The sequence below is a fragment of the Canis lupus genome, chromosome 12 (assembly GCF_011100685.1).
Source record: "Canis lupus familiaris isolate Mischka breed German Shepherd chromosome 12, alternate assembly UU_Cfam_GSD_1.0, whole genome shotgun sequence".
Taxonomy (NCBI): domain Eukaryota; kingdom Metazoa; phylum Chordata; class Mammalia; order Carnivora; family Canidae; genus Canis; species Canis lupus.
The window spans coordinates 70538286-70554193 of NC_049233.1; the positions used below are offsets into that span (position 1 = coordinate 70538286).

General features: G+C 47.8%; 1 protein-coding gene across 8 annotated transcripts in view; it reads right to left on the minus strand.

Annotated features, from left to right (window-relative positions):
- Positions 1-2036: 2036 nt before the first annotated feature.
- The window catches only part of HS3ST5 (heparan sulfate-glucosamine 3-sulfotransferase 5), a 251137-nt gene continuing 237265 nt past the window's right edge, over positions 2037-15908 (minus strand). For all 8 annotated transcript variants that reach the window (XM_038555004.1, XM_038555006.1, XM_038555009.1 and 5 more), the window contains 2 exons: positions 10612-10750; positions 2037-4326 (listed from right to left, as the gene is read on the minus strand). In XM_038555004.1, coding sequence (XP_038410932.1) covers positions 3396-4326; positions 10612-10718 — 1038 coding nt within the window. In that variant the 5' untranslated portion in view covers positions 10719-10750 and the 3' untranslated portion in view covers positions 2037-3395. The remainder of the gene's footprint in view (positions 4327-10611; positions 10751-15908) is intronic.

A 15908-nucleotide genomic window follows, 5' to 3' on the forward strand; every position in this document is an offset into this window, starting at 1 on the left:
TTAGCTAACTGCTAATTGGAGAAAGCAAAAGCTTATTGGCAGGGCTGGCACTTGGACTTCCCTTGGCAGCAGCACGCCTCCCGGGGCCCGGGTCATGCTCCTCACACGGCCTTGCAGGGCTGGCAGGGCCCTTGAACCAGGTGGGGCCTCCAAACAGTGCCATCGGGGGGCTGTCATCCCTAGTAGCAAGTAGTGACTGTTCCCACTGGTCCCTCAGCATGGGAGGTGCCAACTCCAAGATCAGATGTGACTCTGATGGCTCACATGCCTTTGCTCTATCATATGTGAGGAAGGACCCTCACGTCCTAGATATTTCCTATAGGACAGTGTGAAGGGAGTAGGAAAAGTGAGCACCTTCATCAAATGAGGGCTTCTGTGGGGGTGATTTCAGGGGAGTAGGTGATGGACTTGGACTTGGAACTGGCATGTGTATCTATGGGTTTGTAGTCTGTCTGTCTGTCTGTCTCTCTCTCTCTCTGATCCCCTGGGACTCTGGTTCCTGTTCGAATACGTATAATTGGAATTTTTTGGCTTCCAAAATGGTGTCATTTCAGTTTGGGTCCCGCAGAAACATCACCCTTGCTTAAAGTTTTTTTTTTTCTCTTTGCAGTCAGGGCTGTTTCACAAAGCCGTATGGTGCCACCAAGCCTCCAGGAGGAATGCAGAGATTTCATGATGTAAAAAGGAATAACTTATTCAAGAGAGCCCTGGTGGAGCTAACGTAATGAGCTGAGGATTTCTCTAGAGATGTGCTGCCTCTTTGATGACAACAGGAAACATTTTTCTAAACAAGGAGGTTGAAAACCTCCAGTGGAAGCATGCTATTAAGTTATAGGGTTTTTACTTCTCTCTGGGCTGCTCAGTCAGCAGTGGCTGTGGCTGGTTTTATTTCGGTGAAATGAAACCTGCCCCCAACACGTCCTCCTAAGCCAGGCCTTCTGCTTTAGGTCCCTGTGGGGGAGGCCCTGGGGTCTAAAACAATCCTCAAACTTATTCAGGAAGCAGAACTATTGGCAATCAGTTGTTTTTTTTTTTTTTTTTTTTTTTTTTTTTTTTTTTTCTGAGTGTGGTGAAGAAATAAATGCTGGCTTATTGAGCTCAAAATAACCAACTGGAAAAGTCAGTATGAGTCAAATAGAGTCTCTGAATAAACTCTGATAATACACACTGTTGGTAGCAGCAGCAAAATTTAAGACACAGTCTGGAATATAAGCTCATCACTGATAAACTTCACTATTTTAAAAACATGTCTCGATTTGTCTCGGAAAAGACTGCCGTCTCTCAATTTTATTGGGGGGGGGTACTCAGGCTGAGGTTTTGAGACATCAGGGTCCCAACGTGGGGGGTAATTTTTACAGTCACTGGTGTAAAACTGTATGAGCTGCCACCGCTCTCGAAAGACTTACAATAGAATCCGTGACAGCGGGTGATCGTGCCCTGGAAGGTGGCGTATTCAGAGTCCAGGCTGAGGGCTAGTGGAGAGCAGAGGCCCGAGGAAGTCTAACGCGGCTCGGCTCCTTGGGTTCGATTTCACCCGTGGCTTAGAGGGCCTGGCGTTGAGACCCGCGACCCCTCCCCAGGTCCCGGCGGGGCGAGCTGCTGCGTCGCCTATTCCGTGCTGGGGGATCGGCAGAGATGGTCACTAAGGCTGCGGCCTGAGAAGCAATATATACCGACACCAGAGGGGAAAGGGCTATTTATTTAGCAAAGTTCACCATCAAATCACTGGACAGGAGAAACAACTCATGGAGAGAACCAACACTTAGCACAAGCAAGAGGGGGAATCCGCTGTACTCGGCTGGGACTTCTCTGGGCACCCTCAGTGTGACGCTGAGCAAAACTCCCTCAGACGTCTTCTAACTGGATCAGCAGCCACGACTGCGAAAAATCCATCTTTTTGTTGTTGTTGTTGACACCTCTCTCCGCGGCTTTCTGAATTATATTTAAGAGCGCGATACAGTGTATCTGATGTTAGCAAGCACCCAATTTAGCATTAATTTCTCTGGATGGAAACACGAGCCATATGTTTATGTCAGTAATAGCAGCACTATGCATTTGATCATTTCTGAGCAGACTGACTTTTTTTTTTTTTTTTCCATCTCAAAGAGGGAGTTCTGAGAGTTTGTATTCATTTTTGTAGCATCAGCAGCTTTCAGTACAGAGGCCACACAAGTTCCCTAATCTGATTTTATTTAATTTCTCGACTGGTCTGACTCTGATTAGAGGTTCAAATAAAATCGTGATTCTTCTAGGCCTTGATTATGGGAAAATATTTCTCTCTCCTGGCACAGCAGCCATCGCAAGTAAGTTAATTGTTACGCAGTTGTCGCAGAGTAAGCTAGTGTTCTTTGAAGTGGCTCTATTACTAGATTTCCAGATGGTTGAGATTTTTTTTTTTTTTTTTGTAATATACTCAACCTCACTTCATAAAAACATTTTCACAAGGGTACAGAAATCCAACGGAGACGCGTATCTTTCCAGGCGCGCTCTTATGCGCATAAACAGCTTCGGTTTGGGGAGCCAGCAAGGGGGGGGGGGGCGTGTAAAACAAAGTGAGTAAAAAAAAAAAAAAAAGGTTGCACATAGAGTAATTTTAATCCATTCCGTTTTTAAATACCACAATAAATTTAATTTTCACAATAAATTAAATAGCCATATTCAGTTTACAAAATAGAATTACTTAGTGTGAAACCAGTATTTACAACAATATACACTATGTACATGACGTTTCTCTTTGTTGACACAGAACATGGACGTAAAAGGACCTCGACTTTCAGATGTGTGGCTGACATGCTACAAGTGACACCATGGTCTGTACGAGAAAACAATAGTGCAAAATCACCACAGGAACTTTGGGACAATGTCAGTTCTATGAGACGAGACAGTCTTTTAAATGATAAGAAAATAGCGTTTTCTGTTTTCGCGGCACCAGTTCAGTCTCTGGATTACAGAGCCGGCTTTCCCTTGGAAGAGAATGCGCGACCTGAATCCTCTACTTCCCGAAGCTTCACAGCCATCCGTACCGTCTTCACGCATAATCTTTTGGCTTAACTCTATGAAAATAGCGGGCACAAATTCTGACTCCAAGGAAGACTAACTCTTTGAGAACAGCTGACGCCACTGTCCCCCCCAAGACCACCACCTTTTCTTTCTGTATATAGCTCCAAAGATGCAACTACTCAGACAGCAAATCATTTTTTCTTTTTTTTTTTTTTTTGTGGATTTTCAATAGAAAAAGAATCCATCTTCTATTTGGTCGCCCACGGTGTATGTACAAGTGCACGTGGAAAAATGACTTGGATAGTTGTGTCTAAGAAAAGTGCATGTTATAAGCTAGAGGGAGACCTTGTGTGCCTCCACCAGCCACAACACACAGTGTTATGGGGCTTGTCCTGTTAGGGCCAGTTCAATGTCCTCCCAGTGATCTGGTAAAATTTTTGATTGAAAGGGTGAAAAAATTTGCGCAATTTGGTAATGACAGAGGGGTCCACCTCCGGATGAATGCGCCCCTTGCTGCCCGCCAGGCACTTATTAAAGATAATGTTAAATCGCAAGCAGTAAAACCCTCTGGTAGCATTGAAATATAAGTTGTATTGACTTATCCTCGGGGGAAGATTTAAGAACTTCTCCACGAGCTGAAGTTCTGGCAGAGGTTCCGTGATGAGGCGATCTCCGTCGACAATGTGGAACTGCTCAATGGGAAAGTATTTTAACCACCTTTCCAGATGTTTGGTGTAGATGCTGGTTCTTACCGCCTTGTACTTGGTGTTCACTTCACAGGTATTAGGGTCTATTGCCAGCTTCTCAAACTTGTAGTAAGTTTTGTTCTTCCTCTCCTTCCCCTCTAGCACCTGAGTGTAATCAGAAATAGCTCTTGTGGTTGGCTCCCTGACAATGATCAACAACTTGATGGATGAGTTCATTTTGTAAATCCTCTCCGGAACCTCCTCCGTGATAAAATACGCGGGGCTCTTTTCGATTGTGATTTGCTGTGGGTAGGAAAAGGGCATCTTTTTCCTGTACCACTCGATGCCCTTGGCATAATTCTCGTCATTGTCAAAAAAGTGGATTTCTTGAGAGGCTTTGACCACAGCGGGATGGAGGTTCAGCATCTCAAGCAGAGCCCTGGTGCCTCCTTTCCTCACTCCAATGATAATGGCCTTGGGCAGCTGCTGGACCAGGTCATGGAGGCGAACCTGGTCCTTGGAAGTATTGCCCTTCCGGAACTCGTGCAGCAGGCCACGCTTGAACTGCAGGGCGCGGAGAGGGAACTCGGCCTGACTGCGCGCTCCGAATCGGCCTTCGATGGGGCAAATGGGTTGTAGCCTGAAAGCAACAGAGAGAGGCCTTTAGAAGCTCGTGGCAGCTGACTTGTCATTTTTCTGCTTCCCTAGTTGGAGCAAGACTTTAAATGCATAAATAAAACCACTGGTTCCCAGCCTGCTGCCATCCGTAATGAACATATGTTTGGGAAATTTTATTTTAAGCAACCCTGTATTAAATGGAGCACACATAATTGATGGGATTATTTTTATTAGTGCTCCTTAAAAATTTTTATTCACCAAGCACTTAATTGACTACAGCGTGTACTTATGTTCGCAGCACAGGACAGACAAGTGACACCAGCCATACTAATAGCCTTTTAACAGCTCACCAGTTAACTTCATTTAGAAATCGTGAAAGGCAGAAGAAGATCATCTTGCGCTGCGAGGCCGAAGGCTGGCGGGGAGGCCATGTCTTCTGGGTTTCGTGTGGTACTGTTTTCTTGCAGCTTAGCAGCACTCCTGTGGGTCTCAGAAATCTCTGAGACCTACTCTGAATAGAGGTCCCAGTCTCCGCCTGTGCCTAGTTGGATCACTAACCTGCAAACATCCAATCTTGGCGCTTGCTGAGCTTTTCATTCTATGAGAATTTCTGCCGCTGGCCTTGGGGACAGCTAGGCAAATACTATATTTCCTCTGCCTCTCTCTCTCTCTCCTCTCTCTTTCTATCTAAAGGGGTCGAGATTATGTTTTTACTTCGCTGAATGTAGGAACAAAGCCAATGCCATCAGCAAGCGCTGTCTATCACCTCCCACTCTTGGGACCAGAAATCAACCAGACCTCGGCAGAGCCAGAAGCTTCGGGTCCTCAGCGCCAAGCCCGTGGAAATCAGGGACTCCGGCGTAGGAAGGAAGGAATGCAATGGACGGAGCCAGAAAGGAGGATCTGTACTGCAGCACTGCCCTAAGTAATGAACCACCACCAGCGCTTTTGTCAGAGAGAAAGGCGTGGTAATGATCATAATGACATCAGACTAGAGTTGCTGCTCGATTTGGCATGGCCAACGTCTATGGGTGGCAAATGCAGTTTCCTTTTGGGTAATAGTCTGGAACCTAACTGAAATTCATTATCACTTCCCTAAGTTTCTCTGAAAAGGCATTTTAGCCTTCTTGCTGAAGGGTGTAGCATCAGTCAAAATGGCTGTTAAGCCAATCCTCCAACTGAAGCTTCTAGCGATCCTAATTACTTGGAGTCTCCGAGGCAATGAGGCTGTCTCGTGCTTTTCCCAAGAGAACCTACTGTACCATTCTCATCTCCTGTAATGTATACAACTAAACGGAGAAGGGGAAAACTTTGTCACACCAAGACGTTCTGCAGAACTAAGGGAGAAGAGTATGGCCTGTTTGAACATCTATCGTGGTGCTTGTGGAAAACGATATTCATATATTCTCGTTCATGGTGTTTGTTTCTTGTTATTTCATAGACAACTCATGCTCATTGTGGAAACCATGAAAATATGGAATAGTGTAAAAATAATGAGGTTTACATTTAATATTTTAGAAAAACTTGAATTTTGTTTTTATAAATTTGTTAACAAGATTAATACGCTAGAGTTCTAAATGGAAGCTACATCCAAACTCGTTCTGTGAGGCCAGCATCACCTTAATTCCAAAACCAGACAAAGATCCCACCAAAAAGGAGAATTATAGACCAATATCCCTGATGAACACAGATGCAAAAATCCTCAACAAGATACTAGCCAATAGGATCCAACACTTCATTAAGAGGATTATTCACCATGACCAAGTGGGATTTATCCTCGGGATGCAAGGCTGGTTCAACACTCGTAAAGCAATCAGGGTGATAGATCATATCAACAAGAGGAAAAACAAGAACCATATGATCCTCTCAACAGATGCAGAGAAAGCATTTGGCAAAATACAGCATCCATTCCTGATCAAAACTCTTCAGAGTGTAGGGATAAAGGGAACATTCCTCAGCATCTTAAAAGCCATCTACGAAAAGCCCACAGCAAATATCATTCTCAATGGGGAAGCACTGGGAGCCTTTCCCCTAAGATCAGGAACACAACAGGAATGTCCACTCTCACCACTGCTGTTCAACATAGTACTGGAAGGCCTAGCCTCAGCAATCAGGCAACAAAAAGACATTAAAGGCATTCCAATTGGCAAAGAAGTCAAACTCTCCCTCTTCACAGATGACATGGTACTGTACACAGAAAGACTCCACCCCAAGATTGCTAGAACTCATACAGCAATTAGGCCGTGTGGCAGGATACAAAATCAATGCCCAGAAATCTGTGGCATTTCTATACGCTAACAATAGAACTGAAGAAAGAAAAAATTTTTAAAAAGATTTTATTTATTTATTTATGAGAGATACAGAGAGAGAGAGAGAGAGAAATGCAGAGACACAGGAGGAGGGAGAAGCAGGCTCCATGCAGGGAGCCCGATGCGGGACTCGATCCCTGGTCTCCAGGATCACGCCCTGGGCCGAAGGCAGGCACTAAACTGCTGAGCCACCCAGGGATCCCCTTAAGAAAGAGAAATTAAGGAGTCAATCCCATTTACAATTGCACTCAAAAGCATAAGATACTTAGGAATAAACCTAACCAAAGAGGTAAAGGGTCTATACCCTAAAAACTACAGAACACTTCTGAAAGAAATTGAGGAAGACACAGAGAGATGGAAAAATATTCCATGCTCATGGATTGGAAGAATTAATATTGTGAAAATGACTATGCTACCCAGGGCAATTTACACATTTAATGCAATCCCTATCACGATACCATGGACTTTCTTCAGAGAGTTGGAATGAATCATCTTAAGATTTGTGTGGAATCAGAAAAGACCCCGAATAGCCAGGGGAATTTTAAAAAAAGAAAACCACAGCTGGGGGCATCACAATGCCAGATTCCAGGCTGTACTACAAAGCTGTGGTCATCAAGACAGTGTGGTACTGGCATCAAAACAGACACACAGATCAATGGAACAGAATAGAGAATCCAGAAGTGGACCCTCAACTCTCTGGTTAACTAATATTTGACAAAGCAGGAAAGACTATCCACTGATAAAAGGACAGTCTCTTCAATAAATGGTGCTGGGAAAACTGGACAGCCACGTGCAGAAGAATGAAACTGGACCGCTCTCTTGCACCATACACAAACATAAACTCAAAATGGATGAAAGATCTAAATGTGAGGCAAGAATCCATCAAAATCCTAGAGGAGAACACAGGCAACACCCTTTTTGAACTTGGCCACAGCAACTCCTTGCAAGATACATCCATGAAGGCAAAGGAAACAAAAGCAAAAAATGAACTATTGGGACTTCATCAAGATAAGAAGCTTCTGCACAGCAAAGGAAACAGTCAACAAAACTACAAGACAACCTACAGAATGGGAGAGGATATTTGCAAATGACCCATCAGATAAAGAGCTAGCTTCCAAGATCTGTAAAGAACCTATTAAACTCAATAGCAAAGAAACAAACAATCCAATCATGAAATGGGCAAAAGGCATGAACAGAAATCTCACGGAGGAAGACACAGACATGCTCAACAAGCACATGAGGAAATGCTCCGCGTCACGGGCCATCAGGGAAATACAAATCAAAACCACAATGAGATCCCACCTCACACCAGTGAGAATGGGGAAAATTAACAAGGCAGGAAACCACAAATGTTGGAGAGGATGCGGAGAAAGGGGGACCCTCCTGCACTGTTGGTGGGAATGTGAACTGGTGCAGCCACTCTGGGAAACTGTGTGGAGGTTCCTCAAAGAGTTAGAAATAGAGCTGCCCTACGACCCAGCAATTGCACTGCTGGGGATTTACCCCAAAGATACAGATGCAATGAAACGCTGGGACACCTGCACCCCGATGTTTCTAGCAGCAATGTCCACAATAGCCCAACTGTGGGAGGAGCCTCGGTGTCCATCGACAGATGAATGGATAAAGAAGCTGTGGTCTATGTATACACTGGAATATTCCTCAGCCATTAGAAACGACAAATACCCACCATTTGCTTTGACGTGGATGGAACTGGAAAGGTATTATGCTGAGTGAAGTAAGTCAATCGGAGGACAAACATATATGGTCTCATTCATTTGGGGAATATAAAAAATAGTGAAAGGTAATAAAGGGGAAAGGAGAGAAAATGAGTGGGAAATATCAGAGAGGGAGACAGACCATGAGAGACTCCTAACTCTAAGAAACGAACAAGGGGTAGTGGAAGGGGAGGAGGGCGGGGAGTGGGGGTGACTGGGTGACGGGCACTGAGGGGGGCACTTGGTGGGATGAGCGCTGGGTGTTATGCTATATGTTGGCAAATTGAACTCCAATAAAAAATATATATACAAAAAAAAAAAGGAAGCTACAGAAGTAGCAACACATACATTAGTCAAAGATATTTTCAATTGTGACATTGATTGGAATATCACAAATCCATCTTTTAGCTCTTTTTGGGTTCTGGTCGAGAACTAAGCCCTGATTCCCTACAGCATCCACTGAATGGAATGGAGAGACTTCTCTCCTGTGCATCTAGATGCGAGTGCCATCCTTGGGAGAACTGAGGAAGTAGTCAGCCAAATCCTTTTCTGTAAGGACTTGATTCTCTTGCACAGTTCTGGCCGAGAAAGGCTGAAACAGACCGTCTCGGGGCCGTTCCTTCTTTTCCTTGCTTCCACTTTCTACTTTCCACCGTGGGAGCGCATACCCTATGGAACAATTGCCTTTTTGACTTCCTAACTCATGAGAGGAGAAAATATATTATTTCCATTTCCTGAAGAGTAAATTCTGGGCATGGGCCTCAGACATGGGAAAAAAAACATGGAATCTTAGGACTGGAAGGGACAGTAGAAGGAACTGGGCTCAGTCTCCCACCCAGAGAGCAGGGTCCTCAGTGACTAAAGGATAGGCCTGAGTGTGTGTCAACGTCAGACATAATTTTGTTCATCAAACTCTCAAATGAGAGGTTTTAGGAAAGAAAGCCCAAAAGCTATCCCATTAGAGACTGGACACCGAAAAAATGAAAAGGATCCTCGACTGAATGGCTACTGTGTTAAGGATCATTGGATCAATCGCTCAGTTAAAAGCAAACGACTGGAAGCTAATGAAAGGTATTGGGAAGAACTTGACACAAAAGTTCCATTAGGGACACAGGACAGTGGTGCCCACCTCAAAGCTTTTCACGAATAACTAAGTACCACTCTAGGGAAACTACCTGAAGTCAGTGATAAGCTCTGGATTAGGCCATTTCCCAGAGTTAGCAACCAGTGAGCGCGAAGTTGACTTCAGAATTTCGGATTGAAAAGCATCCGAGGGGTTCCCTTGACCGGTCAAAACGGACACTGGCTGAAGGAAAATGAAAACCGCTGCCATAGGATTTGTTAAATACCCCAGTGAAAAGATCTCTATATTAGAACACTGAACGGAAGATACTTTCATTTTAAGCGTGGCTGCGTTTTCACGGAGAATGGGAACGGAATTCATAGAGAACACACTTCAGTCTTTCCCACGTGAGGATTCATTTTAAAGGGCAAAGAAGGGGGCTTCCCATTGCAGAGATGAACTTCACTGTCTTTTCCAACCACCCCAAATGTGGGACGGTCCAGAGATACGCAAGGTGCAGCCAGCTGGTGTTTGCCGGGCCTGCCCCAAGCTGGTACCTCGCCACCGTGCGCCTATTGAGAGCCCGGGGTGGCTCCGTAAATTCCCCCTCCCTGGATTTTCGGTTGTTTTCTGGGCAATTCCTCTGAGCGACGGCCTCCTCAGCTTGGTGCTACTCTCAGCTCCTGGAAACCAGACCTGATTAACACGGTTAAAACTCCCCCGGCCTGCAGCCTTCCTTCCAGGGCACTGGGTTCCCAACTTGAGGAGCTCCTTCACAGGCTCACACGGAATCCTCACTCTCACGGCAGCACGTTAATTGCTCACTCATAAATTCCAACAATGAAGGGAAATAAATACAACATCACTACTTTGCCCCGGCTAGGAGGCAACAGCCAGGCGCACGCAGACCACACGGAGCTCCAGTAAATGACATTTGTACCTGTAGATGGCTTTGTCCCTTCTCTGAAAACAAACGTCAACGCACACAGAATACCAATGGATCCCGACGAACGCCTTGGTTTGAGCAACCAGGATCTCTTTCTCTTAAAGGCTCAATAAATCAAAATCAATACGGCAGAAAACCATGTTTCTTGGCAATTTTGAGAGAGGAAAATAAATGGGTAGGTCTAAGATGATGTCCTAAGGAAGTTTAAATCGAGAGACCCCTGAAGTCACACGGGCTTGGGTGTAATTACCTACCTCCGTGTTTAAGTACCTACCTATCCAAGCTCCCAACTCTGGCGACTAGATACAGGAGACTCCCAACGGCAAGGCTTCCCAGCACCAGGAGCTTCTGTCTCAGCCACGCCTGCTGTTTGAATAGCATGGCCCTCCATCAACCTTCAGGACTCCTGCGGCCTGAGAGACAGGGATAGGAGGCACCCATCAGCAGTCATGTCTCAGAGGCTCCGGGACTAGTCACAGAGCCACGGACGGGGGGTACGGGTGATCAAGGGATGCTTCGTGAGGAAGAGACCCCATGTGGACCTCGACAATGTGGAGGGTGTGACAGGTATTTGCCAAAGCTTGCCTTCCTCTCCCTGACCCATGTTATAACATCAAAGACTAAACCAGGGGAAGCTCCCAACTAGATGGAACCTGTTGGACAATTGTCAAAGTGAATTAAGATGCACACATACATGTATATAAAGAGAGAGAGAGAGAGAACACGCACACATATTTGTTATTATTAGTCATTCAAAGGACGCTGATAAAATGAGCAACTGGGTAACCTGAGGTGTGCCAGTGGGGCAGGCAGTAAGCTGAAGGTCCTGCTCCGGAACAACACGACAAACGTAGAAATTCCGGTTCAGCGAGTGATCCTCTGGGGCACTGCAGTGACATATGTTACTTGCATGTTTTTTGGTTTTGTTTAGTTCTAATTGCGAAGGGAGGAAAGATCAAAGGCTGGTTCTTTACCTTCCGAGGTTATCAGCGGTAACTATCAGGCCCTCAGATGTTGGAGGCCAGTGGCTCAAGGTGACCCGATGCTGCCCTTCACCTCCTCTGCCCGGTGCCATAACTGGACGGTGGGACCCTGGAGACATGCCGGGACAGGCTCCCCTGCTGTGGGGACCCCCCCTTGGCTCTCGATGGATTTAAACAGATTTGCCGATACGGGTCTCACTCTCCTGTCATGACGGAAGCTTACCTGAAAGCTCTGGACTCTTATTCATGAAATAAGGCTGGAGGAGGAATGTAAGGCTCTATTAGTGCCGTTATTAAATTTTGGGGAAAAAAAAATGCAAGCTCCGATTCAGCCTTCCTTATTAAAAATAAATCCAATTGCCCTTTCAAGATAAGACTGTTTGTTTCTTATTGAGACTCAAAGTAGTAACCCAAGAAGAGGGACTGCAGCAGTGGGTCATGGGTAGAAGTTATTTTCTTGCAATGGTATTTCCATGTTTGCTAGGTGGCAAGGGGTACACTAGGGTGGACTGATGGGTCTATTCATTCATTCATCGAGATTAGGAGCCCCAAGAACATTCCCAGCTATTCTACTGGGTTTATGGAGGATTCCAGATAACACCCTGAGTGAGTTTTAGCTCTTGAACAAGTAATAATGCGAGACGAAATCGCAAAACGACCAGAGGATGCAACCTAATTCATGTTAATGTAGAAATAAATATCGAGGAAAGAAAATAAAAAAATAAAAAAATAAAAAAAAAAGAAAGAAAGAAACGTCAGAGATGTGGGCTTCTTAGATTGCGGGGGCCTCTCCCTCCCCATCTGTAAAATGGGGACGATCTCTGACGTCCCCACTCCGGCCCCCACGCCGAGAACGGGGTGAGCTTTGTACCAGTAACGTCGCGGCACAAAGGTGCATTGCTGGGGGCCTGGCGTGGCTGAGGCTCCTCTGCGCCTCGGGCGGCTGAGTTCGCGGGAACCCAGAGCGAGGCAGAGGGCGCCGAGCCTACGAGAGGCCCCGACGGGCAGCCGCCCCGGGAGCGGCCAGCGGTGGCGCCTTGCCTGGCCCCCGGTGGCCCTCCTGCTTCCCACCGGCCACGGGCTCTGCCCACCGCCCCAGCTGCGGAGCCCGCTGCCGAGGGGGGCACGGCCGCCTCCCCGGGGAAGGCCGCCCGGCTGCCCGCCCCGGCCGTCTCCCTCCACCTCCGGGGGCCGGGTCTCCGGGGGCCAGGTCTCCAGTGGCCAAGGTCTCCCGAGTGCTGGGTCTCTGGGGGTCAGGGTCTCTGAGGTGCCAGGTCTGTTGGGGTCAGGGTCTCCAGGGGCCAGGTCTCCCGAGTCCCGGGTCTCCAGGGATCAGGGTCTCTGGGGGTCACAGTCTCTGAGGTGCAGGGTCTCTGGAAGTCATGGTCTCCAGGGGTCACGGTCTCCGGGGGATCTCCTGGGTGCTAGGTCTTTGAGGGGCCGGGTCTCCGGGGATCAAGGTTTCTGGGGTCAGGATCTCCGAGGTGCTGTGTCTCCAAGGAGCCGGGTCTCTGAGCACTGCATCTCCAGGGGGGGTCAGGGTCTCCGGGGGCCAGGTCTGCGGGGGTCAAGGTCTCCCAAGTGCCGGGTCTCCAAGGGTCAGGGTCTCCGGAGGTCACGGTTTCCAGGGGTCAAGGTCTCCCGGGTGCCGGGTCTTTGAGGGGCCGGGTCTCCGGGGATCAAGGTCTCCAGGGGCTGGTTCTTAGGGTCAGGGTCTCCAAGGTGCTGGGTCTCCGGGGGGCCAGGTTAGAGGCAGCGCCTGCCCCGCTATGGCAGCAGTGTAGCTCCGGGCCACGGCTGAGCGTGCTCCTGGCTCACAGGTCCCAGGAAGCCAGCCGAGGGGAGAGCCCCGATCCTGTGTGCCTTGCTGGACGGGCCGGGTCCCCTACGGTGAGCGCGCACCCACCGCCCTCAGAGATCCCAGGCCAACGAGCCAGAATTAACCTTGCACCATTGCTGTTGTGGTGGTTTTGTTCTCACAGTGGAATCAATGACATACACACCTTAATCACAGTCATTGTCTATTTTTTTTTTTTAAGTGAAAATCCCAGATTTTCTTTTCTTTTCTTTCTTTCTTTCTTTCTTTCTTCTTTCTTTCTTTCTTTCTTTCTTTCTTTCTTTCTTTTCTTTCTTTCTTTCTTTCTTTCTTTCTTTCTTTCTTTCTGTATCTATTTATTCATGAGAGACACAGAGAGAGGCAGAGACCCAGGCAGAGGGAGAAGCAGGTTCCCTGCGGGGAGCCCGATGCGGACTCGATCCCGGGACTCTAGGATCACACGCCACGCTGAAGGCAGACGCCCAACCGCTGAGCCACCCGGGCGGCCCCATTGTCTACTTTTTATGTTTCTCTTGAGTCACCAATTTTGTCAAACTCCTCCTTAATTTCTTCCTGCCTCATCCTGTTGAGGCACTTCCTACCCCCCTCATCTCTTACCATCTGGGGACGTGCTCCTATGGCCTGTGTGTCCTGAGTTTCCTTCCTCTGTCCCCAGTTGATTTTCATCTATTCGCTGGATCAAGTCCAATCTCTTCCGGGCGCCTGGGTGGCTCAGCAGTTGAGCATCTGCCTTCGTTCAGCTCAGGGCCTGGTCCCAGGGGGTCCCCGCGGGGAGCCTGCTTCTCCCTCTGCCTGTGTCTCTGCCTCTCTCTCTCCCTGTGTCTCTCATGAATAAATAAATACAATCTTAAAAAAAAAAAAAGTCCAATCTCTTCTTGAAAGCACAGGCCCTTCGGTCCGAGGGCCCAGCCCAGACAGCCAGCCTCCCTCCTTCCTTTTTGAAACTCCCCAACTCCAGCCTGTGTCCCCCCAGGTCAGCCTCATTCCTGCTTTTCAGACCTGTCCACTCTCGTCTCTCTGCTTCCGTCAGCGTCCTCACTGGCCAGCACGGCTCTCGCACTTTTCCTTCTTCAGGATTCCCAGGTCCTGTTAGTGTCTCCCTGGAGAGGGCGATCGTGGCTGATGGGCAGTTTGGGCGGGAAATCCCAGTGCACTGCCATTCGGGGGTGGGAGGGGCTCCACCCTGGGGAGACGCTTGCACGCAGGGGGAAATGACCGGAGCTGGGAAGGCTGTGGAGGGATGGGCCCAAGACCCAGGGGAATGTCACAACCAAGTTTTCGAGCCTTCAACGGCGACGCACAGATGCACACGTCATCTGGGAAATGGTGGATCACGACACCTTACTGCACACGAGGCCGAGGCTCTGTCTACAGCCACTGAGGATCTCTCCTGGTCAAAAGCTCCACTGCCCCCCCCCCCCCATGGCCCTTTATGGCCAGTCCGGTTGTCACCATGAGGGTTTTGCCCTGTGGGACGAACGGCTGCAGCCAGTCCAGCTCATGTCTGAGATACCTTGAATCGCCCACTGGGGCTTCTCCAAATGCCTGCCTGCCCTGCCTCCCCTCCGGACGGCAGGCCCGCTGCACCTCCAAAGCACCCCCGTGTCTACTAGGAGGCCGAGGAGAACTAGAGCTTTTATTCGAGGGCTCAGCTACTGTGAACGGAGCATCCGTGGTGAAGTGCAGAGAGCCCTGGGTTAGGAGTCCGAGACCCTGATTAACATCCTGGTTTACTTTTAGAATGGAAGCTCGCTGAATTTTGGCATCCTCATCTGCACAGTGAGGCTCACAATGCTTATCTCACGGCGTTCTTATGACGTGAGCCTTGGGTAAGACGATGCGAGATAAAACTGTGAATATATGGGCACTTTGCAAAAATGGGGCATGACAGAGCTCGGGAGGCTGATATGTTTGTTCTCACAATGCACTTTAAGGAGGGAGAGAGTGAAATAAATGCAGTTCTCATTAATAATATAATTAGACTGCAAAAAATGTAAGCCCCCCCTCTTTTTTTTATACATAAATAACTTTTAATGGAAACGACTGTTACCTACGAGAACGCTAACGCTGGAATTCCCTCTTCAAAGCAAGACGGCAAAGGGCGGCAAAGCAAAGAAACACCAAAGACAAGGACGAGAAGTCAACGCTTACTTTGTTAGGCTGAAATCTCTTGGGATTTGTCAGAAATGAGGAAGCCAGGCCAGTGATTGCTAATAAGTGTCTCTAGGGTGCAGGAAGCGAAATCTCATCCTGTTCTGAGGTTAGTCTCTGACAGGACATCCTAAGAGGCAGGGTCCTCGCAGCCCCCCAGGATGGCCTGCCCAGGGGACACCAAAGGCGCTCGGCTGCTGTAACCCTGAAGGTGCCCCTCAGTCTCTATCATCCGAGGACCCTGCCAGGCGGGGTCTTAGGAGCGGGGGAGTCATTGCTCTTGCTCGGAGCGTATCCGCCGGAGAGAAGCCTCACCATCCGAGGTTCACTGAACATGGTATTAAACTGGGGAGAAGGTCAACTGCTCCTCCAACCCCCAAGTTCCTTCCCCTTAGCTCTACCGGCTTTAATGGCTATTTTAAAAATTTTTCATCACATCAATCATACTGGTAATAGGCAATTTATATAAAGTTAAGTTTTTTTTTTTTTTTTGAAGCTTATTATTTCTTTTTACGCCTTATCAAAAAAAGGTTAGAGACCAAACCGTGACACTTGAGCCCTCCTTCATTTCCGGTTTTTAAGCTCTCAGCGTTTTGCATC